The 25,152-nt window shown below is 36.5% G+C and overlaps 1 protein-coding gene across 1 annotated transcript; it reads right to left on the reverse strand.

The window, feature by feature from the left end:
* Positions 1-1,509: 1,509 nt before the first annotated feature.
* USP12 (ubiquitin specific peptidase 12) lies at positions 1,510-21,374 on the reverse strand. Its single transcript, XM_062514683.1, has 8 exons — positions 21,349-21,374; positions 15,727-15,800; positions 12,520-12,746; positions 7,411-7,487; positions 7,142-7,225; positions 4,631-4,828; positions 2,808-2,886; positions 1,510-2,226 (listed from the first exon to the last, which is right to left on the reverse strand). The coding sequence occupies exons 1-8, from the start codon at positions 21,372-21,374 to the stop codon at positions 2,125-2,127; spliced, it is 867 nt and encodes a 288-aa protein (XP_062370667.1). The 3' UTR covers positions 1,510-2,124.
* Between the last annotated feature and the right edge of the window lie 3,778 nt (positions 21,375-25,152).

Here is a 25,152-nt window from a genome sequence, read left to right on the forward strand (position 1 = left end):
TAAAACCAGTAAAACAACAAAAATGTTTTGAATTTTATTAAGGTATAAAACATTTATCAACTACCCTCAGCTTTTAACTACATTAAAACAAAAGAAAAAAAAAAGAAGAAAAAAAGACTAAACAAATTAGCAAAAGGTAATATGACAGTTCTTTAGCAATACTGTACCTTTAGTATGCAAAGGACTTCATCCTTCTGACATGCACCATTATTCAATTGATTTGCCCCTTTAACCCTTTTTCTATTGAAAGCCAAAAATAGATGGCAACATTATTTGAATCCTTTCAGAAAGATCCAATCCTATTTTTCTGCACTTCCCACAATAATTAGGCTTTACTTTACAATGCTGGTAGTTTAATCATGATACATAATCTTCGACAAAAGAATTCCAGCCAAACCAAGGCGTTAGAAACTCTGCATCTTACAAAAGCGATTTGTTATAGTACGACAGCTGCTAAATAGCCCAATTTATTTAGTGACCCTGTTAAAGATTTGTTCAACTGAGTGAATAGGTGAAGTCATTTCCTGAGCTAAAGGATACAGGTAAGTAAATAGTCAGTTATAGCAGCAGACAGGAGACATTCTTTTTAAAAGTTGTAACAGTATCAATAAAATAACCTTAGAAAATTACAGTAATGTAAAAATCACTAGCTGACAAGGGAGTGACAAGGACATCCAAGACCTGATTGCCATAATCTGGAATGCACATCCAGCGACCTTCCAGACATTACATTCAGCTACTGTCAGACAATGTACTCCTAAGTGAAGAATGTCAAATAGTTCACATTTCTTACAGATCAGGTGTTTTGCTGAGATTTAATTCTTAATGTTGTTTCATAAACCTAAAGCAAGGTAAACTGCTTAGTTTCAAAAATTCCCACTACACAGGACTTATAATATTATTACGTTTACAGGAATGTGGTATCTTCAGTCTCATGAAATTCCAAACCTATTTCTTCTTCTTACTCAGACTTAATTTATGTTTAACAGAAGTTGATCTGCTTTTAGGAGAGAAAGTAACACTCTTAAAATTGTTTATTTCGACCAAAATAATTCTAATTTGCCTAGACTATGAACCATTAATAAATCATCAAAGAACTACAAAGATCAGTATACCACCACTGCACCAATATTTTCTTATGATTTAAGTCTTTTACATAATAGCTTGATCACTTTTATTCACCCACTAATGGGAAGAGTCTATTCTGATTTAATTAAAGTACCTGAGTTAGACACCAGTTCCTCTAGAAGGAAATCTCTCTTGTTTTATGAAATTTTTTTTTTAGAAATTGTAGGCATCATTTTTGTAATTCCTATTGTCTCTCCTTTAATATTTAAACATAATTAGTTTAAATTCAAATGAACACAAAATTTCCAATACTTGTTAGAATAAAGGACAATACACAACATCCTAAGTTACAATAATTTATAAATAAAAATAAACTATTACAAACCAAATCCTTCCCCATACGGAGATTAAAAGCCATAATCTTGACTGATTGTTCCCGATCACACATTATAAATAATGTAAGCTTCTCCAGAGAAGCAAAGCATCCTTGCCTCCCTGACACCAGTTTACACCTCCAGTTAAACCACTTCCATCAAGAAGGCAATTGAGTTGGGCCCAGACATAACTTCTTGCTTACATATTAACCCTCCAAACCTCATTCTTTCCAACTTAAGCACAGGAAACTCACTTCATAGGGAATCCTTTACCTTTTATATACAAAGTCTGTATCAAGTACAGATTTCCAATTCTTCTAACTGCACCAGTCTGGCAGTGCAGTGAAAACCTGATTCAAAGGCCACTGAAGTCCACAGAAGGCTTCAATGGACTTTGAACTAGGACCACAGAGATGGTATTCCCCAAAGGAAAGCTCCTGCAAGAGTGGCTGGTATCTCTCTTTTTGCTTATGGGATGCAGTGGAGATGTGCAGTCAGTATGATACCTGAGCAAATAAAATGAAAATGATACAAAAGTTTTAAAGAACCCCCAAACTCTTTACTTAGTTGTGTGCAAACTGTGCTATTGCCCCTAGAGCTCCCTGCTTTCCTTCTCTTCAGTGCTTGCTCTCCAGGATAGAGAAGATGTGAGACAAAAATCTCTCTTCACTACAGCATCCCCTCAGTCCCGAGACTGATAGAAGAGGATGTAACCAGACTCAGAGTTCTTTGAGATGTCTGATGTCAACCCGTAGAATTCTTCAATAGCTTGTGCATCAATTTTCTGGATGGAAAAACATAAAAAAATTGAAGTAGGAATGTTTTGCATAATATACACACAAAATTAGGATAAAAGTTGTTGTCAAACCAAATTAATTTTCACATAATTACATAAAACATTTAATTACATTAAATAAAATCCAAATAATTCTTATACTTGTTATGTTTCAGCTTCCCCTCAGCAATCAACTGCACAGAGGGTAGCAGCTATGTATGGTGTGTATATATATATATATATATATATATATATATATATAAATTTTAAGTGCTGTTTTAAATATTGAATTACGTTCCTATATACACTGTAAGCTAAAACCCAATCTATCTATATCATTATTTGTCCTCTTGCCACAGAATAGTTTACTAAACAATGGTGAAAGACAGTGGTCATAAACAAAAGAGGTTCTTTTAAGTACAAAAGCCTAAATGCAATTCCAAGTGTTGTACAGTCAGATTGAAAGGCATAGCTCTGCACACACAATTATTGCTCATTTAGACCGGGGTCAAAGCCTCTTTTCAGCACAGTCATTCTACTTTAGATAATCATATCCACAAAGGGGGTGCACATGCTCTGGTTGGGCTTACCTCAACAATATCATCATCAAAAAGCAACCAAAAATCATGACTCTTCACTATTGCAATGTAATGTCCTCTGTTAGGGCCACTGTAAAATAAAATTAGGAGAGAACATAAACCATAACACACACATATGTGGAGATGCATTCACTTCAATTGTTTTTCTTGTAGAAAAGCAATACTTAACAGTAATTAAAATGGCTACCACTACAATTTCTCTTTGGATGTGTCTTGTCTTATTTTTTTTTGCTTTCTCTACTTATATAATCATAATGTGGTCTTACTTATTATGCTAAATAAAGGATTATAATTTCAAATAAGGAATGAGCAGCATATAAATGAAATCTTAAACAGAGACAGAGAAGTGAAATCAAGAAAACATTCTTATATTTCACAGGGACAGAACAGATCCCAAACTATTGCTGATCTTCAGACAGAAAAAAAGCCTGTAGAGCTGCTGCTCATCTATGAGCATGTGGTCCATGGCAAACAGGAACTGAATTAAACTGGCAATTTAGGAGTCTCAAGAAGCTCAGCAATGAGAAGGGTTCCCAATTAAAACTCTTAACAATGCCTCTTGTCTGCCTCTTCAGTTACATCCAGAAGAAACAACCCACCAAAACTTTAGGAGTGTCTAATTTCTCATCAGGTTTCAAGAAAGGAAATAGTACAATTTCTGAAACAGCTGAACTTTACAACTGAAAGTGAACAACCGAGTTAAAAGCAGTTTTGGAACTGCTGTAACTGGCTAGCAGCACTGCTATGGATTTTGTGCCCATATCAAGGAGGGAAGGGTGCCATCCCTGAGGCAGATGTCTGTGTGCCAGATCACCAACACCACGAAAACAGGGGCCATCTCCTGCCCATGGCTCTGAGAACAGAGAAGTCCCCAAGACTGCAGCCTTAATGAAGGAGGCAGAAATGGTTGGAATGGGCAGAAAGAATTCCCCTTGTGATTCAGAACAAGAGTGTCCCAAAAACTATGGCACAAAGGCTCATTTTCCAAAATTGTCCAATTTGAGATCTATTTATCTTACTTCTACACTGTGAGAACATTGAATAACTGGAGTAAATTGCCCACAGAGAAAGTGAAATTAGGATTCCTAGTTATGAAACTGGGACCGGTGCAACCTAATCTAATGTCAAAGTTATCCTGCTTTGAGTTTTACTATTTGACCTCACAACATAACTTACTCCTCGATTCTAGATGTCAAATTGTAATTTTCAACTTTGAGGTTTTTATCTACTCAATAAGCAGTCTGCAGAACAACCTGGTTTTAAGCCTTGAAGCCACAAGAACATTTGTTCAATATAGCAAAATCAAATAAAAATCTAACAGTCCTATTTTGAAAGCGATGGAACAAAGTAATCAACAAAACTTATAATATATGGATATATTTTAGAAAATGCTGCCCAAGCCTTAAGAAAAAAACCACACCCTAATGAAATGCTTTATTAATTAATCTTTCTATAATGTTTTCCTTACTAAGAAAGTTTTTTTTTTCCTTAGAAACTGTTTTTAAACGTTATTACATGATAGTGAGCATTTTGTGTTGGTTTTCTTAAAGCATAGTTAATTTCATATAAAGATCTGTAATGTGAAATACAGTTACCACTTTTCACAGTGATCTGTCAAAGCAACAAGGCCATAATTTCTGTCAGGACTGGTAGTTTCTCCCTGTAACACCTTTTTTTCCTAAAAATGTCTTCTTTTTAAGAGGTCTTTAATTGCTTTTCATTAATATGATACTGGATGCTTTGTGTTGCTCTTTTAAGCATAGTTAAGGACAGTAAGGTTCTGAAAAATCCCTTGCTTAAAACGGAGCTATTACCTTCCACAATGAACTACCACAGCAACAAGGTCATACATTCTGTCAGGATTGGTGGCATCTCCTGAGGTGTTAAACAAACGAAGCTCTAAAGGAAAAACTACTCTATAAGAGAGTTTTGTGTATCGATGCAGCTGATCCATGTACTTAAATCTCTTCAAATGGAGAGCTAGAATCATAGGCAGCTTTTTTACTTTCATCCTGAAAAAAAGAAGAAATCCAAAAAACCAGTAGTATTTCCCATATTCGTCCAAAACATTCAGTTGGTATCAACAAATAAGAAACTTCTTTTACTCAAGTCTTTAAAAACCTTTATAAGCATTAAAAAACCAAAATAATCAGCTGTTTAAAAGTATATTGTGTTGCTAAACTAAAGGGAGATTTCTAACTGAAAGAGAGAGAGAACTGAAAATGGATTTAAAACAATAAGATATAGTATATAAAACCAGCTGTGATCAACTCACATAATAGTTTAGACATAAAGATCACATAGCACACAGTTCAACTTTAAAGTGTATCCACCCATAGCTTTCCAGAATTCCCAAAAGCAAAACCTAGATCCCACTTGACATACAGTGCAGGTATTGCAACAGAGCTAATTCAGAGGTCCTGTTCCAGCTGACTTTCCCAGCAAATCAGCCAAGTCAAATATGCTCTTTAAAATAAGCTCTGTTACACCACTTGGTCACATAAGTATCACTCCAAGTTTTCCTAGCCACTCATTTCCAAGCCATTCATTTAAAATTTCCAAGGGACATAAATAACCCACTGTTATCCACCTACCTCCTGCTATCCAAACAAGGTAAGGCTGTGCTCTGGCACAATAATTTTGTACAAATGTTGCAGCAATGTTTTACAGCAGTCAAAGCCAGAAAGTGAGCTAGTTTTACTGAGGGCTCAACAACCCCTTTCCCTAGCATGAGGGAGATCTCACATCAGTGCCTATAAATCCTCCTCAGCCAACCATAGCTGGCCAGGCAGCAAACACAGACTTCCAAATCTTTGGGCAATGCATGTGCCCATCCTGACAGAACAACCAAACCAGAGCTTTCTGCTTCTTGGCACAGCCAAGTGCCTTACATCAGCACAGTGCTGACTTGTCAAACTGTCAGTTCCAAAAGGCAGCTCAAAAGTCTCTGCAACACAGCCCAGGTTTCAGACGTGTCTATTAAGACCATACTTTCAGAATGTCAGGAAATTTGTAGAAGACAACCCTTTTTCAAAAGATAGGGGACTGTGGACAAATTCCTTGATAACTCAGCTGCCCACAAGGGAACAAGGAAACGGAAACAGCTGGAGCAGGGCAGAAAGATGACAGAAGTGACTATTTCTAGGGAGAGTTACATTTTTATTATATTATGGCTATAATTCCTCTTTTCAAAACTACATCCTCTCCTTATAACGTAAGTGTGCTTGGTAATGGGAGCTCTTTCAATGGTGAAGAAATTTGGTATGCCATTTTTGCTAGCTGAGTAGTCCCCATCACAGATAAACTGTTTTATAGAAATGGAAGAAAAATATGACTGTAGTGAAACTGAACTTATGCCCCACGTGAAACCCAAAATAGAAACAATCAAAGCTGTGTTTTGCCAGTATGGAAGTGCCTACGGTACAGGTTTATGTCAACCCAGGTCATACTGGTTAGGGATCACATTACTTCCAACACAGAAAAAGAGCTCAGGCAACAGGAAACAGGCCAGGTCTGGATTCACAGCCTCTACCAGACACCAATTAGTAAGCTTAGGCAATGTGTGAAGGGAGACTTGGCAGATGAGATTTGCAAAAGCTGCGTGTGCAATCTATGGTAAACCAAATAACCAGCAGCAGTGTTATAACCAGAAGAGCATGTCAGAGCTCCCACTCCTTCAGCAGTACACAAATTGAAATGTTTTTGAAAGGTGTAAGCAACACTAGAATTATTAGGCAGACAAGAATTGTTTTTAAACAAACAATGATTTTCAGGCTTCCATAGAGCTTCTGATGATTTTCAGGAGCACTGTTCAGCTCAACTAAATAGTTTAGCACAACTGATCAAAGGAGTTTAAGAAATCAGAAACTCAGTTAACAACAACAGTTACAAAAAGTGCTATCAAACTGATTCTTTCAGCAACTGGAAAAATTATTTTATTTTCAAAACAAAACTAAGTTTAAAAAGTCACATGCAATCAATGACTTTTCATCACTGCCAATTATCTTTGATTAGTCACTGACAGTTCATTTTAACTTGGCTTTTTTTAACTTGTTTTTCGTCATAAGACTATTCATTTTCTCATTTGTAAAATAAATAGTGATCAAAGGAGTCCCAACATGCTTTACACGGATTCTCACTACTCATGGAAAGAGACACACAGAATTCTAGCAAGAGGAATAGAAGGCAAGTTACTTTTAAGTGGAAGAAAAGTAGAAAAATAAAGGGGAAAAGGGTGTTATCTCCTTGACAAACACACACACACACACACACAAAAGTATTTTCATAAAATGCATAGGTTATTTTTCACCTTCCCTGTGATGTACCTTTTATGTGCTTCTTGCTTACTGCGACATTCTTCACAGTAATACTTATATTCACTGCACAGAGTTTCTGTGTTGCTGAAACCCCTGAGTAAAAAAAGAAAGCTGTAAATACTAGATTTCTATATGAAATATCCATATAAATGTACAATATCAACATAGCTTTATACACTTAATCTACATAAGATAGAACCGTCAGCTTTTAGTTTTATTTCCTGCTGTCTGGGTAACAGGTGAAGACAAATCACAAAAAATTGGATTTTTGTGCCTACCTTAAACAGTGAGTGATTGAAGTATTCTGCTCCACGTCAACTGAAAGGTCTAGGAAATCTTCATCCTTGCTGCTTACCTGCATGAAAAGAAGACCCAATAGGACAGAGATAAAACAAACAATACTAATTTACCTCTGTTTTGCAGTACCACTTTCTATTGACAGAATGCATCTTTCACCCTATAATATCCTTTTAAAAAATTTTGCAAGTAGCCTCTCTATTTCAAAGATTTGCCATATTTTTCCGATTTTTTTCAGGAAGAGTGAAGTGCATATGAGTCTCTGGGGGTATATAATGCCAGCTGTCATTATGCTGTGATTTTAGATCAACAATATTAATGCCAAGTTTCTTCTACACCTCAGATTTTTCAAAAGAACAGAATCACTCTGATTCTTCTGTTTAGTGCTCTCACTTCTGCTCTTTGACAACTCCCTTGAACTGAAAGTCATGAATTTGCATGTCATAGTGTACCTAATAAACAGCATGAATATTTTGAAGCCTCTTCCTGGCTAGACTCATAGTCTTAAAGGAACACCACACAGCAAATTTGGCAAATGAGAGCTTGGGGCTTGGTGTGATAGAGGCAGCATAGTAGCCAATCCTCACAAAAATGTAAGAGCAACAAGAAAGTAAAACAGAACATTCTAGAAGCAGAAAATAAATTCCACCATAAACCCTGACGAATGATGAAAAAATTCACAGCTGAAATCCCTGAAAACCAACTATCCTACAGTTTTAAAAACCAAAAATCTGCAACCTTAACTTTTGCCTGCTAGCATATCCTTTCTGCATCTAAAGATACTCAGTGTCACTCATGGGAATGTCCTCTGCCTAGATACAGAAGTAAATGCTTTTGGAAAAGATACCTGGCTGCAGTTTCTTGACTGAATGCAGCAAAAGTGAAATGGCTACAGGGAAATAATATAAGTTGATCTTTTAAACATATGAGATTTATCTTCCCTTTTCAACTCAGAAAAAAAAAAGAGAAGTGAAAAGTTCTTCTCTGATAATCAAGAGATGAGAAACACACAGCTCCTAAGAACAGTGCACATGAAGAAAAAAAGGAAAAAGCAGATGGACAAGACATCTATATTTGAGAATTAATACCACAGGGCAAATCCAAACACTCAGGAAATTAAGTTAAAAGCTTCTGCTAATACCTTTGAGAGGACTGGACTCCCACTGCTCTGTTACTAGTCTTTCCAAGAGTTAAGTGTGCATGTCAAAAAATGCCACTGTGTCAGTATACATCATTTCCACTGCAATATTCAGATGCTCAAGTGTAGTGTTCACACTTTTATAGAGATCACAGAACACATGGAAAACTTCAAAAATGTTTAGAGTGGAAAAAAAAAAGGCACCTGAACCTTCACTGTGCTGCATATTTCCTGTATTCAGGGATGTACTATGGTTTAGTTGCGTGGACAATTCTTCATCCCCTTGCAAATCACTCTTGGAATTATCAGACCTGCATTTGTAACATTAAGAACTCTGGTGGAAATCATTGTAACTGGGGATTAAGAACAGCTCAGAAAAAAAAAAAAATCAGTTCTAGAAAATACTCTGCTGCTGCAATCTTCAGCTAGGACAGCTGGAATTAGGGAGTCATGTGATCAGTTTTATACAGATATGCAATTAGAAAATTCTTCCTCTTTTGGTCTAATGAAAGAAAATTACGTGAAACAATAGATATTTCACAGGCAGCTTTATCCCACACAGAAGCTGTAAGGGCAGAGAGGATATGGAGAGGAGGGAAGGGATGTGTCCCACTTAGTTAAGAAGAGATTGGTACTGAAAACAGAAGTTTGCAAAAGAACAATTTCTGTTCTCTCTGCTAATACGACCTTAAAACACCTCACTCATGTTAACCAGCCCACTGTGCACTTAGGATCATGAGGAACCATTCAAGACTTTATTGCAAGAATAGTCAAGTGGATTTTTTTTCCATTTATGTTGGTGATTTATAAATTGCTATTCTTATTTTTTAAGATTCATTGAGCCTTAGTATTTGAACAGATTTTTCCAGCATAAACTCATAGTTTTAATTTAAAAAAAAATTAAAAGCCACTCTGCAGTCTTGTATTACAAGCCTTCCCCCCCCTTTTGTAAAGGTTCTGTTTCAAATAAACATCACTAAGCTGCTTAGACTACAATCAGCAATGCTATATATTTCAATCATCCATAAAATAAAAAAAAGATGGACATGACCAAAAAACCTTATCACTTGCAGAATCAAGCCCTGATGTGCTCAAAAATCTGTCTGAGTGCTCCTAACAGGAACATTTGAGTAATAGTGAGGAATTTGGATGCTCCAGTGTTCTGGCTGAAGAGGATGGTGTGCTGTTCTCACGTCAAGGACATAATCTGCACCCACACAGCTCAGCTGTACTCTGATGACCAAAGCTGCACAGAACACAAAGCTCAGAAGGCTGACACTCACAGAATCCATTATTTCTTACATTTGGGAATTTCACTGGCAATGTCAATCTGCTCACTGGCAGAAGAGCTCTTGCAGCTATAGACTGCAACATATGCTAGAACAGAAAGTAGCTTGAAAAGAAGCTGAAACAAAGTGTGTGATTTATTTCAGTTTAAAAAAAACAAAGAGAAATGAAAATCAGGCATAGCTACAGGCTCTATAGTACTCATATGAGAGAGAACACTGTTATTTTCCTTATTGCCTTCTCTATGTCCAGTGCAGAATTGAGCCAAAGAATTTTATGCCTTGTAAAGTCATTTGAACCCAAGAGCAAGACCATCACCTGGAGACTGATATGGTGGTTTTGACAATTTCCTGCATTTCTCTGTAGAAGTATTGGCCACATTTAGCTGTTCAAAATTTAATCTTAATGAAGCCAATTACAATACCTTCTGGTTTACTGTTATTCTTCCTTAAACAATGAGAGAAATCTGTAAAACCAATTTCCTTCTAGATAATTTCTACAAATTAGCCATTAAGTTTACATTCACTTCATCATTCTGCCTCTATCATGGAAGGGTGAAAGTATTATAAAGAGAAATCACACTAAAAACATGTAAAAGCAACTTAGAGTACTTCTGCAACATATTAATTTAATAACGTGGCTTGATTCACAACACAGATCTTTGTTAAAGAATCATATCTATGTTCCTTATATTCCACTGTCCATACTTAAACTGAAGACACATGTTTAGCCAGTTCAATTTTATCTTTAAGATAGGCTAATGAAATAGTGCATCTGGAAAGATGCTCTTCTCCATAACCAGGGCAACTAAAATTAGAATAAAATTTTGCGCATTTTAGGAACATTGAGGATGTTTGCCCAATTAGAAGATAATGACTGTCACTTTGAGCAAAGATATATGTTATGCTTTATGTTTAAATATACAATAAATTTCCAACTGAAGTTAAAAATATACTAGGGCCATTGTCTTGTCATTAAGAAGCAGTAATTCATCCATTATTGTTTGAATTCTTGTATATGAGCTATTTCCAAGTAGTCCCAACATTTTAATTTATACCTCTGAACACCAAAAGAATTGAAATGCCCACAGCTTCTAATAAACATCAAAACAATCATGTATATTCACTATTTTTGAAAATAAGACACTATTCACAGTAATATTACCCATTTAAGGTATCCAAATGTGTTTCTAACTGCTCATTTACACGTCACTGTGTTCTAGACACAAGGTGATATACTAAAAAGACAGAAACTGATAAAATAGTTTCCAGATTACTTTATTATCTTGTTCAGCAACAGCTGAATATTTCTATTAGCTATAGCTAAGTAGAAAAAAAAACCCCTTAGCAGTACTAGTAGAATTCTCAAAATTGTGACAGGCCTGATAACTAATAAAATATACTGGCAAAGAGCATATCAGTGTTTTAAAATTGCCTTTTAAATGGTACCTAGATGGTATTTAGATCAAAATCCTGACAACAGTAATTTATGATGCCATGGTGAGGAAAGGTAATGATGCCAGTTGTGTCAAAAGACTTAGGCTAAACTCATGTTTCAAGAAAAAAAAAAAGACAGCTCAAGAACTAGAAGAGAAACAACTGACAGTTGCCAAGAAATACTTATTAGTGAGGGGAAATCTGCCAGAAAAAATATGGTAGTGTGGAATCAGCACCTAAATTACTCATAGTCTGCAGTTACATTATACATGACATTATGAAGCTCTTTTCTTTGAAATAAAAGAGCTGGGTATTTCTAAAAGACTGAGAAAATTACACGTGAAATATACAGATTTGATTATTTCCTCCTTTCCAACACCATGCTGACATATTTGCTTTATATAATTAAGTTAAAGAAAATTGGTAGGAAGAGTCATACAAAATCCACAGTTATTTAGCTTTTTTACAATCTCTAAGGAATAGACCCTGACAGAATTACTGTAATTTTCAAACGGTGCTGCCTTCACCCTTTCTCAAGCTAGTAAAATCCAATTTCAAGTTTTTATGAAATACATTCTTTCTCTTATTGTAGAACTTCTCAAAAAATATTTTAGTATAGCAGACTCAGAGAAAGAGTTTATTTCTCAGGGTATAGTATTAGAAGAATTCCTGTTGACATACATTCAGGAAAGGATTACTTTTCATGAACACGAAGGTACATTTTTTGAGAATCCCGGTCTACTATCAAAGTACCAAAAGCCAACCATTAGTATCTTGACTTCAATGGCTTAAAATGTAATAACCAGGAATTTATGGAAACTGATTTGTAATACATATTTATGAGATGTATCGCTAAGAATGACATAATTTTATTAAGACATTAAATTTGAGAACCTCACACCCTCCAATCACAGACTTTATTTTGTTTAAGAATACACCACTTTAGAATTTTCTGATCTGAATTTTGAACATGATTATGATCACACTGACAAAAAAATCCAATTGAGCATTTTCCTAATATTGATTAAATGTCCCTTCCTTACAATTAATGCTTCAGCTGCTGGAATGTTCTCACTAACAAAGAAAAACCACAAATATTCACACAAATATAAAGATTACTAAGGAAAGAAACGAATCTATTATCTTGGTCTGCTGGGATAAACGAATCGTGAAGCATGCAGTGTTGAAGCATGGCAGAGTTCATGCTTGCAAAGCACATGAAAACTTACAGTTTCACAGGTAAGACATCTGGTTTCATTAGTTAATGTTCCCTGAAAGATTTCGTGCACCCAGGTGGGGTCTGGAGGGCTGTTGTTTTCACTGTCCACGTTGCCATTAGGCAGGCGCCCGTTCTGCTTCTCCTGCTTTCTCTCCTCTTGCAAGATGTCTGCGATTGTATTTAAAAGATAGTTGAGGAACTCGTGTGCATCCTGTTGCATGTAGTTATCAAAAAGTTCTGTGAGACAAAACAAAAAAAGGTTTACTGATTGAGCAGTTAGTGCTACACTACAGAAAGGTTTTTAAGAGAGTCAGATTTCAAAACCAGTCCTTTGTTTCACATCTCGTATCATTCAAGGCAATACAACACCAACACAAAATATCTACTTGATAAACTGATCCAAAAAAATAGGGGGTGGGAAGAGGGGACAGCAAGTCAGCTTGTAGTGACAGAAATCACTCAGCTGATTGGAATTACCAGAAAACTGAACCATACTGCAAGAAAACCAGGACACCATTCAATGGCCTAAACACAGGTGTATGTGGAATGCCACCTGAACTGGTATAGGTCATCCTGCCCAGCCTTCAGATGTCACTGGATCTCCTACAGGTGCTATGCTATCTCTGCCAAGCTTAGGTCAATGTCTTGGATAAGAGAGATTTAGTAATAGTTACTTCTTTTCTCTCTGACCATGAACTGCTAAGAGGAAATTCACCTGCCTATTTAGAAAGTATTCTCTATCCCCAGCTAATATCATACAGGTCTTTAAATGTGCAATTACTTCACTTAGCTGGCAGTCCAAGAATGTTCTAAGAGGAAGGTCCTCAGTGTACAGGAGTGGATAGATGAATGAAAAAGATACTCAGTGAAGTTCAGGTTTTGAAATGCATACAGGGACTGCAGGGAAGCTTTACAGTCATTCACCTGACGGCATCCAGGAATAAACTTCAAATTAAAAAAAAAGGTCAAGGGTTATTAGCTAAGTAGGGAAACCCTGATGCTAGTCTAGGTCATTTGGAGAGGTTAAGTAGTTCAATAGGTCAGGCAAGAGTATGAGCCATGCAGTTCATTTAATGAACTACTATGCTGTTTTTGAGACAAGTGAGTTCAGTCTAGCCAATTGTTATCAAGTAAATCAAAGCAGAACAAGAGCTACAAGTCTCTTGAGGTAAAAGACTTCAGAGGTTCTTCACAGCATAGTATCACAGGCTGTCAGGGCTATGTTCCCAGTCAGTAACAAGCATTAACTACAGCAAAGTGAAAGCTACAGATTGTTCATTTTGCAATTAGAAGAACTCCACACAAATGTAACAGTACACCTCCCCTGACTTCAAGCCAGAAGCTGCTTCCCAGGCAAATTAAGGCCATTAACAGAGAAACACAGAATTGCTTGGGTTAGAAGGGATCTTAAAAGATCATTGAGTTCCAACTCCCCTGCTCTGGACAAGGACACCTTCCAACAACACCAAGTTGCTCAAAGCCCTGTCCAGCCTGGCTTTGGACACTTCCAGGGATGGGGCATCCACAGCTTCTTTGGGCACCCTGTTCCAGTGCCTCACCACCAGCACAGTTGAGAATTTCTAATATCTAATCTAAACCTGGCCTCTTTCAGTTTAAAGCCATTCCCCCTTGGCCTGTTGCTACAAGCCCTTATGAAAAGCTCCTCTCCAGTTCAGAGATGTATAATATATGCATGCTGTATTCCAACATTGCAAATAAAGATGGAGCAGCACATTTGTAGTCTGGAATACATTAAGACTCTGTCCTCAGTTATCACCCTGGTATTGCTGGTTACTGAGTGAAGAGACTCTAGATTGGTAGCGCATACCTACCTGGTTCTTAAACTAACTCTTCTTTTTGGTTCAAAATTATATACCTTTACAATGAGCACTTAATAGCATATAGGATACCCATGTAATTGCAGTCTGAATGTAGCTATTTATTTGTAGAAAAAGGTGAGAGTATCATCATTAAAAGAGACCCAAAAAGAGAAGGGTTGAACTTCCACATCTGACTTCAGCTGAAGGTTTTCCAAATGCCCTGCTCTGTGAAGAATTTTAGTGGCATGACATAATTACACATTACAAAGAACACCTTTATAATGAACTTAATGGCTCCTGTGGTTTGCTTTCTGCTTGCCATCTGAATGATTTTCTGCATTTGTTATAATGAACTGTTTCTGTAAATGTATCAAATACAAGCACACTTACTCCAGGATATGTGCCAAAGAAGGGAATGAGTTTTCTACTCTGCACAGACAAGTGATTGTACAGCACCCAAGAGCTTTTTTATAACACTATCATTACAGCTCATGGAGTGCATTCGCTGGAAGAGCCATGTGAAACTAGGAATGTCATCATAATATTTTATTTCTTGTTTTTACTACAGAGATAGTCATCATACCATTTAAATGCTTTTTCAGTCTGCATTCACAGTCTCGGAAAGACTGCAACAGTATGAACACATCTACTGCAGCAGTGTTAAGTATGGTACCTCACACAGTTTATTTAAATATAGTAATTACAACTTAAGGAAAAAAAGTTGTATTTTTATGAAAATGCATCCACATTGAGTAACAGATTACAAGGCTTCATTTATATTATAACATCAAATAATTTCCTAAAACATTCTGAGCAATTATCCCTGCAGATAAGAAACAAGAAATTTAAAAATCCCTAGAAATCTCTTGAAATTTAGGAAAATTATGGCATTTAAAAACCAATTTACCAAAACTACTTAGTGGTTTTTAAAGTAGGTCAAGTTACATATTGCATAAATTCTAAATGAATTTTAAAAGGTGGGGGGTTTTAATCTAGATAATAATGGCCAAGTCTTTCCACAGATGCAGTCTGGGAGACTGATTCCTCCATTCAAAAACCTTTTTTTTTTAAGAACAAAGGTTTTACAGTGAATTTTGATTACAAATATTAAGCTTCTAAAGAAACAAAACTAGAAAGCAATTTCATAAGGAGCCAGTGACAATATGACAATACACTTTAGCTCTCTATGAAGAGAGAGAGACAAGGACTCTCTCTCGGAACTGCCCCAGGGTTACACCTTTATCCTGGGGCCACCTCTTATTTATAATACAGAACCAAGAGCACTTTCTATACAGGCACTTTACAGAGCACAAATATATGGGTATTCCACTATGTCAGCTTCACCATTTAATCATAGTTGCTACAATTATCACACAAGAAAAAGAAAAAAAAGTTACCATTTTCTTTTCGTAATCTTGTTATAAATTTCTTGGGAGGTATTACTCCAACTTTTTTCTTCTGGGTGGCTATACTGTGGAAGAGATCAGCTAAGCATGTAAGGAGATTCTCTTTTTTCCTTGGCTGACTCTTGTATGCTAAGACTTTGTCTCGAAATGGTCGACAAAAATAAAGTGCCTGGAGAACTGAATTGCAGTAGCACGTATTCCCAAACTACAAAATAAGAGAGAGATCTGTGAGTTTGCATTGTATTACTGTAGAGAGGTAAAATTAATTCCAAGGTATAAGAGAGTATACATAAGCAGGGGCCAAGTTTCTGCAAGTCATTTCTTCCCGACTTCAAGGTAGAAAAATGTACTGTTGTTGCACAAAGGATTACCAAGTACACTGCATGTAAATGCAGGAAAAACCTACGCTAATTTGAACAATTCTATTTAATTTTGTCTCACTTAAATTTTAACTTATTGGTAATATTTTACATCTATTTGGGTCAAGATGTTCCAAAAATATTCCCAGTGCCACAACTCCCAAAACATGCCCAGGTAAAAATATCTGTCCACCACACATCAGCCACAACAGCAACGAGCATGCACAGCATGAGTTTGTACTGTGAAGAAATCCAGTTGAAAATGGAGAGCATTCTCCACTCATATGCTTCAGGAATTAGATTCTCCAAATGTTAACAGCTGTCATCAAAGTCTGAAACAACTACTTTAACCTGCTCCTACATTTGCAGCTCTCCTTCCAGGGTGACAAGATTTGTTTAAGGGAACTCCCGAATGCCAATGTTACATGGCCTGGTTAGGATTCAGAGCTATGGTAATTGGTAGGTTGAAATCAAGACTGCAGGGAAAAGAGAACACAATTGGGATGTGCACACTTTGAAGGAAACAAGCCATGGGAAGAGGAGCACTGGAAGCGGAAAGCAGAATCAGCAAGAAAAACATCTATAACCCACTTTGCACTGGGACACCCAGGTGGGACAGTCCAGATGTTCCCCTTCCTCAGACTCCTTTAGGCACCTGAGGTCACTGACACCATCTCCAGCTCACTCCAAACATCCCCACCATACCTCTGGAGGCATTATGAGCCACTGGTGGATAAAGCATTTCTAATTTTATGCTGCCATTCTGTCTTTATGCTGCCCTCCTCCAGTGAAACCTATTATCCAACGCTGAAAGTGTGGGGAAAATCTTTACCCTCAGCAAGTAATCTAACCTTTCAGCTGCAGTCATGCAACCTGCAAATTGAAGCAGGTACCTACTACACACATTCTGCAAAATATGGAAATAACATTCAGATTTATGTTATACAGAGATAGCAGCACACGTAGAAAGCAAATTCTGAGATTTTATCATATTGATGGGGAGATTTATATAGCAAAGACTGCTTTTATAGACATTTTAAGAGCAGGTTCCTTCAATAGAGAAAAAGAACGAAAAGCTTTCACATCTTAGGAATTACAGGGAAGTAACTACTTTTTGCTCTCTCCCAATTAAGACAAACAAGAGCACCATGCAATTTAATTACAAAACTTAAAAATTAGTCACTTTCCTCTATTTTAAAATAATTAAATACTACCTTCAAAATAACCAAGACATACTCAAAGAATAAGTAAGTAGCATATTTTAAAAAAATATTAAGATGACATTAAGGCATACATTTTAAAAAGTGATGAATTTAACATCTGTTATTTTTCTTTATTTAAGCTAGGAAAATGCTTATATTAGCTTCTTTGTGGTCCAAATCTGCAAATAAGTCAATGAACTTAAGAGGAAAACTGGGGCCTTTTACCTTAAAGGAAGCTGATGAAATCACACAGTAGCTTCTGTCAAAACATTTAATACTGTAAGCTAAGTATTTATGAGTTTATACTTAGAAACAGCCATAAGAACTACATTAAAGAGTTAAGAAAATTAAAATTTAATCAAATTGGAAAACTGCTAAAATTTCTACAGCAAGTGTCAAAAGATGAAAAACAAGCAAATTCAAATTTTCATAAGATTCCAATTTTAAAAAGGAACAGTCTGATGATAAATTAATTAGAATTGCAACCATGCGGTGAGAGACGAAGAAAATATGAAGACCTCAGAACACCGAACAAAATTCAGATTAATTTAATGTGAATGTATGTTAACCTACATGCCTGTGGATATGAAATAAAAGCAAGCAGATTAAGTTCATTAAAGGCTTTCTCCAACCAGATTCAGAAACACAGCAGGCAACAGAAGAATGCCTGAAAGCAAAATCCTGAAGAAAATTTAATTAGTTCACATTTGTTTTGTTTCTAAATCATCAGTCTTTATCACTTCAAAACTCAAAATATTTTTTAAATATTTGCTAAATGTACTAAACAACAAGTGGGAAGTGGTTGGGAGGTTTCTAGACTATGCAAATACTCAAGTTGATAAATGAACAAATGCTGGTCTTACCACCATTATTACCTCAGTTCCTGTCTTTAGAGAAACACCCAACACTTTGTTCCAGTCTCCCCATGCTCCCATCACCCACTCAACACCTGTACTCTGCTTTCTAATCCTGGGGCATCAGCACTGGGTTGTGCTGCCAAGAGACACCTTCCTCCTCCTCCTCCCCACCATCTCAGCCACCCCTGCCTCACCTGGAGTGCAAGCCCTGCCCTCTGGAACTCCATGCTTGTCCAGCCTGCCTCAGAACAGCAGTAGAAAATGTAAGAAAGACCTTGTTGGGACCATCTTACATTGTGCATGACTAGGAGATGTAAAAATACCCACATTTTTTTCTTTTTATCAGCTCATACTGTTGTTCTGCTCTAAATTCTGAGAAATCAGATTGTTTCCTTTCACAAAAATACTGCATGTGCTATGTTTTACACGCACACCCCTTTTTTTTCCTCTTCTTATTTTAAATTCTGAAAACAAAGTTACAAGACCCAAACCCATGTGGAAAAATGAGACAGTAGGCAAAACAAAAACACTGAGCAACAAAAACACTGCACACCCATGAACACTTCTAGTCTTACAGCTTACTCTCCTGATGCACCTACAACTGAGAAGAAATATGGTTGTTGAACCCCACTCAACAAAGAGATTTACAAGAACTTAGATGTGTTTGGAGCACTGTCTCTGAGCAGCTCTAGGGTTCCTCCCAGCTCTGATGCACTAGCAGATCTAACAACTTTTTGCTGTTGCAATGGGCCATTCCAGTGAATAGGATTCCTCCAAAACACACAGATCCACTGCAAGGGACTGAATAACCAAACCTTCTGCTCTGGAAATCTGGTAAACTACTGAAGAGTTTCCAGAGCAGTTCTCTGAGATTAAAAATCTTATTTCATCCTCACTGGATAATATGATCAATTTAATTTGTGAAGCACATAGATTTGAATAGTTTGCATTACTACACTAAAGAGGGAAAGAAGAGTGATAAGCAGACTTGAAGTTCCTGGTTGTCCACATGCATGGGACATCACACTCCTAATGCTTTTACCTTACTACACAGCCTACATACTTCCTGCTGATTTAGTGAATGATATTGTCCCTTCAAGTCTAAGCTGAATTTTCCATTCCCATCAACCATCTGGTCTTCTATATGCTTCCCATAATAGCCCTTTCTTAGGTCTTCTTTTACCTCTCAAATTGCTCTTTCAGTACATCCTCTGAACAATCCCTAGATTCTACCACAAAGCTGGAAAAGAGTTAAGACAGTACTTTTGCCTCTTCTTTTTTTATGCTACCTCTGGATAAATTGACAGATCTCTATTTCAGGATTGTCATCTTTATCTAAAATGCTTTTCTGTATTCCAGACACCTCAAATGGCCACCTACCACACAGTTAGAAGAAAACTACTGACTTCCACATTTTTTTCCTTTTTTGCCATTACTCTGGAGAAAGCTAGGACAAATGAAATCAATAAACAAATTAGAAAAATTTAGCAGTAAATGTTAATGAACCTCACTTCTTATAATTGCTACAAAAAAAAATAGAGAAATCAATGAAGGCTAAAATTGTTATTTCTGTTGCTTCTCAATCTAATACTACTAATTTATTATCTAATTATCTAGCATTTCTTTTCATTATCAGTATCTCTGCCATTCTTTCTAGTCATTGGCCAAAGTCTGTTACTTTCACTTTTCCTGGCAAATTTGCGTGCTGCAAGTTTACTACACATTTATGGTGTGTAGCTGCTGTGTTAGTAAACATAACCTGCACAACAGATCTGAACACCATTTCAGGCATCAACGTCACTGAATTTCCCTGGCCAACCACTGTACCTGAAAACCAGCACCAGTGTGACATAAATGTAATGAGATCCCATTTTATTATCTGTTACCATTAAAAGAATTTTAGTCCATAAAATTTTATTGTTTGAAACTAAAATAAGCAAAATTCCGGTAGTAGACAGAAAATTAAAAGCACTCTGATAATATTGTAGCTGCTTGTCTCTTACATGTGTGGTTGAGGACAATGACAGGTATCCCCTCAAATTTCTACTCCCTCTTGAAAACAAAAAGCCAGAATTTGTTGATCTTCATAACATATTAGGAAGACTGTCCTTTATTGAACAGTCTCTTGAGGGTACAAACTATGTAAAACTTCAAGATTGGAGTGTACAATACCATTTCACTGTTAACTCCTAAATCCTCTCTGGACTTGGACAAGAAATTAGGAAAACAGCTTATCTGTCAACAGAGTAACAGATTTGTGAAAACCTGTCACTGGAAAAATGGAAAGCCTAAGTTCAGCTGCAGAACTGATGGGTATTGACAGTGAAACTCCTGTATTTCCAACGTGGCATTCAGAAGGTGCTCCAGCTTGCATGAGAAAGGAAAAGAAATCACTTGAATTTAAGAGATGATGTTTTGAGATGCATGGAAGTCAGCTTATCAGTGTTTACTGACCCCACAGTGCATGCTCAGATTGCAGACTCTGGAACCAGTGCTAAGCACTTGGATGTACAGACATGTTACAGTACCAGGACAACACTTAAATAATCAGTTTCATTAACAAAAACAAGACAATAGCTCTTGTTAAATCAACCTGCTTTAACTACATAGTTTCTGAGGCCCAATAAGGAGAATAATATTTCATGTCAGTATAATGCAATTTCAAACAAGATACACTCTTCATCAATAATACCAGAAATTAAAGTTTAAATAACTCCTTAAAACTAATTATTGACTCAAACAATCCAATATATTTTTTTCTGCTTTCCTCTTTGGGCTGTATTTTTTTAAATTTTAATATAAATCAAATATATAAATATTTTATAGCATCATAGTCTTTAGCAAGATTTTTTTCTTTTAATGCATGTATTTAACTTTATTGGCATATTAGGAACAACCAGCTACATATTTTAAATAGCCTTCTTTAAGACTTACACATTTTAATAACATGAAAATGATGTAAAAATTACGTTACCTAACTAATAAAATGAAACAAAAGTATTCAATAGAGAGCCCATTTCAAGAATTTAATAGCGTATTTCAACATCTACACTAAATACTGAAACACATTTCAATAGTATGAATATTCAGTGATTATAGCTTTCAGAATTTTAAGTATTCACTCAATCCCAGTCTTGCAGTTTAACCAACCCATTCCTGTCCTTTCAAAGCAGTAAGTTATGGTCTGAAACTCACATTAACCAAACCAAAATAGTGCTCATTGACTGGAAATTGTTCCGGACCAATCTCTTTCTCCAAAGCTGAGGCATTGGCGCCCTAGAAAAAAATCAAAAGCAGCAAAATATTAATGTGGAAACAGTGAAAGCAGCTGAGGAAAAAAAATATTTTCAGCAAGGATAAACAATCAAAACCAACTGACCATCCATAAAAAAACCTGCAAAACACCTGATTACAACTAAAAGTTACCTTAGAGATGTTTCCAAATGTGTGCTGTTCAAAAGCAATGCAAAGTTATATAATTTTCATGTACTTTCATGCAATTACACTGTTTTGATGTTCTGTACTCATTATTTCCAGAGCTGAGTTATTTTAATAACACTTGCACTAATACAGGATGCAAAGCAGCTCATACAAGGCTAACTGGTGAGCTCCTTCTAACAAGTGCAATTTCCATACTGTAAAGCATATTCCAGAAAAAGAGATGCAGATTGTTCATAGGAAGCAACGAGACTGGTTTCATTTCATTCACACTGAAAATATAAATTGTTCAAAGTGCTTTGCTAAATACCTTGAACTTTGTAAAACTAAAAGAAAATGCAGTACAGCTAGTGATGGTGTGCATTACAAATGCTGCAGCCTTTGCCCAAAACATCTGTTGGGTCTGATCATCAAAAAGAAGAGAATGCTACTTTGGTTACTCTGTGGCTGTTGAGTAAACACAGGGTTTCAGAGAAAAGTGTTGTTTTCTTTTTCATTTAGAGACAGAAAAACATGCATGCTGGAAAACTCATAGAACAACAACAACAACAAAAAAAAAAAAAAACAAAAAAACAAAAAAAAGCCACAAACAAACAAAAAACCCCCACCTAGCACTGGATGAGGGCTTACACTGATTGCTTTTAGAGAAATGGAAACATATACAACTTTTTGCACTCAAAACTGACATTTATATATCTATCTATATATATCCTCAATGGGACTAATACATGAGCATGAATATTCCAGCAGGTCCAAGTGCAGCTAAAATAGAGCATAATACACAGCAGAGAACCTTAAAACCAGATGCAACTCCATCCCAACAAGTTCATTCTGTACACCGAAGATATAGCAAATAGCCATTACGTAGGAGTTTACAACAATTAAATCAAAATCACAGACAGCACTAAAAACAGCACACAGGATTGCACAGATTAATGACAGACAGGGAGCAGTGCAACAGAATGAATATCAGGACTGTATCAAAATGTATACAATTAAAATTAAATTATAATATGGCATCTGCCACATTATGACCAAGGTATTGCAGAACTCCACATAAACTACCTCAGCAGTTCTGAAACTGGCATCATGTGCTCAAAGGCCCATTAGGAGGTAACAACTTTAACCAGAACAGGGCAAAAGACAGGAAAACTCCACACTTGACACACTACAGCTCTGCTCCATTCCCAGCATAGCCCCAGCTGCCTTCATCACTCACATCCCCTCCAATTACCCAGTTTGATAAAGCCTCTCCTTTACTGGGGATTTAGCTGCAGGGCTTATTACTTTAGAAGGTGTTCTCAAACAGAGATTATAGTGGTGAGGAAAAGGGGTATAAACTCTCATTTAAGATTAAAGCACTCTGTGACTCGGAATATTTAGCTTTGCAGCCTTATTTAAATGCAGCCACAAGCTCCAGCAAGGTGAGTATTACAAATAAACTAGGAAAAAGAAGGAACTGTGGGGGACTTTTATGCTATTGTTCAAATCTCTGCTTATTTAAAAATAAATTCAAGAGCAGGTTTAAGGAAATTATTTTCTCTTTCTGAAGTTAGGGTGGAGTAGCTGCTTTATTCCATTTTTGAAAGGAAAATACTGCGATACAAACATTGATGTTTCTGTTTGTACAGACCTGAACACTATATTTAGTTTTCTAGCACAATAAAGATCTGACTTGGCAATAAGAAAAACATGCTGAGATACTACAAGATCGTCACGGTCTGCTGATTATTCAAAGATGCTTCATTCAAGGCTCAGGCTTTCACATTATTTCAAAGCATGGCATCATCTATGTTTAAATGCAGTTGTTTATGAATGTTAGGAAAAACCAGCATGGATGTTTCACACCAACATAAAACCCCTCGAGCTACTCAGACTTGGCTTTACAGCTCTTTTGTTGTCTGTCATAAAGGATGTTATCTCTCCCTCCGAAGTAATCACTTATACTGTGCACAGTGTATTGGTTGCAAAGAGCAGAAACACAGGAAGAGTACACTAAAATGCATGTTCACAACTGACCCATAAAAGCTATTTTAAAACCTTACTATCCCTTGCTTCAAAGTGTTTCACAGCCACGATTACAGTCCACACATTATCAGTCCCAGCTGACTCTTCCACTATGCAGATACAGATGCAGAAGGGGACCACTGCAGCACCACCAACTCTTATGGTATGTACTGTATCTTCAGGACAGAAGAGGTTTAAGGCAGAAGTGGGAGTGCCTCTCTTCTCATCAGCTTAGTTGGAGTTACTGGACTTGGGAACTGCACTTGGGAAATTTCAGGCAGCGCTGTATGGTGTGGAGTAGAGAATTTATTCCTCTACCACTTAACTGGGATCCCCAGGGAATATCCCCAAATAAAACTCTTTTTTGGGGGGGTTCACTTAATAACACATGCAACAGGTGTTCAGTATCCACACTGCAACCTGGCTTTGATATTACACAGGGGACAGAAAGGAAGAGCATTAAGTTTGATCAGCACATCCACCTCCAATTTCCATTGTCCTGAGGGGAAGCACACATGGTCATTACCCAGAAATTAGAAGCAGCAGAGGCACAGCAGAAGTCCAAGAAGATGATAATATGGCAATTATACTGGGATTTACCACTTTTTGCATCCTATCAGTGTAAAAGCTATACAGCTACACAACCAAGCGCTGCCTTGCATTAACAACCTTCCTGCACAGAGATAATAGTACAGGCATGGAGAACACTCATTTCTCAAAGTTGATGAAATACAGCTTTACAGTGGAAAGTTCAGCAACTAAGGTGTGTTTACAAGAACACGATATAAAAACAAGATTTGCTTTTTATCTGTTACTGAAAATTATCTTGGAAACAATGTTAAACTCTCAATGATCACACAAAAATCTTCACAAACCTAGCGAAAGTTAGGTGCAAAACTGAACTACTGCAGATTTCATTCTTTAAAAACATGAGTCATGTAACATTTATTTAATCATATTCAAAACAGTTGAAGATCAACTGCTTTACCTCCTCTATCAAGTTAAAGAAAAAAGCTATACTACTGGATTTACAAATTTCACCTGAAATGCTAATTTCTTAATGGAGGGAAAAAAATATGCATTTGCCACAGAAGTCCCTTAATTAAGTTTCTCAACTTTTATTTTAAAAGAGCTTGAATTTTGTACAGATCAACGCATTTAACACTAACTAGATGAGGGTTTTATTTCAGTTCAGTGGAATCAGAGCCCAGGAAATACAGTGGAAGAAGAATGTGTATTATCTTTGAAATGTGTACAGTTGTATTTTCCCGATTTTCATGTTTTACAAATATGCACCATCCCAAATTTCTAAAATAAACTAAAAAGCCCACTGATGCCACACATTTCAATGGAAAAGGGAGGGAAAAAACCAAATCAGACAAACGCAGATGCTTTTCTTGTTTGCTTATTGTTTCAGCAAGTGAAAAACTAACATTAAATGCCAGTTATTATTGCCTTTTCTCACAGCCTCAGAGGCCACACTGTTGTGCTGTTACATGTTGAACTAGTCGTTCTGAGACACACCAACAGCTGACACAGGGATAAGATAACTGG

The sequence above is a fragment of the Cinclus cinclus genome, chromosome 2, assembly GCF_963662255.1.
Source record: "Cinclus cinclus chromosome 2, bCinCin1.1, whole genome shotgun sequence".
In the NCBI taxonomy this organism is placed as follows: domain Eukaryota; kingdom Metazoa; phylum Chordata; class Aves; order Passeriformes; family Cinclidae; genus Cinclus; species Cinclus cinclus.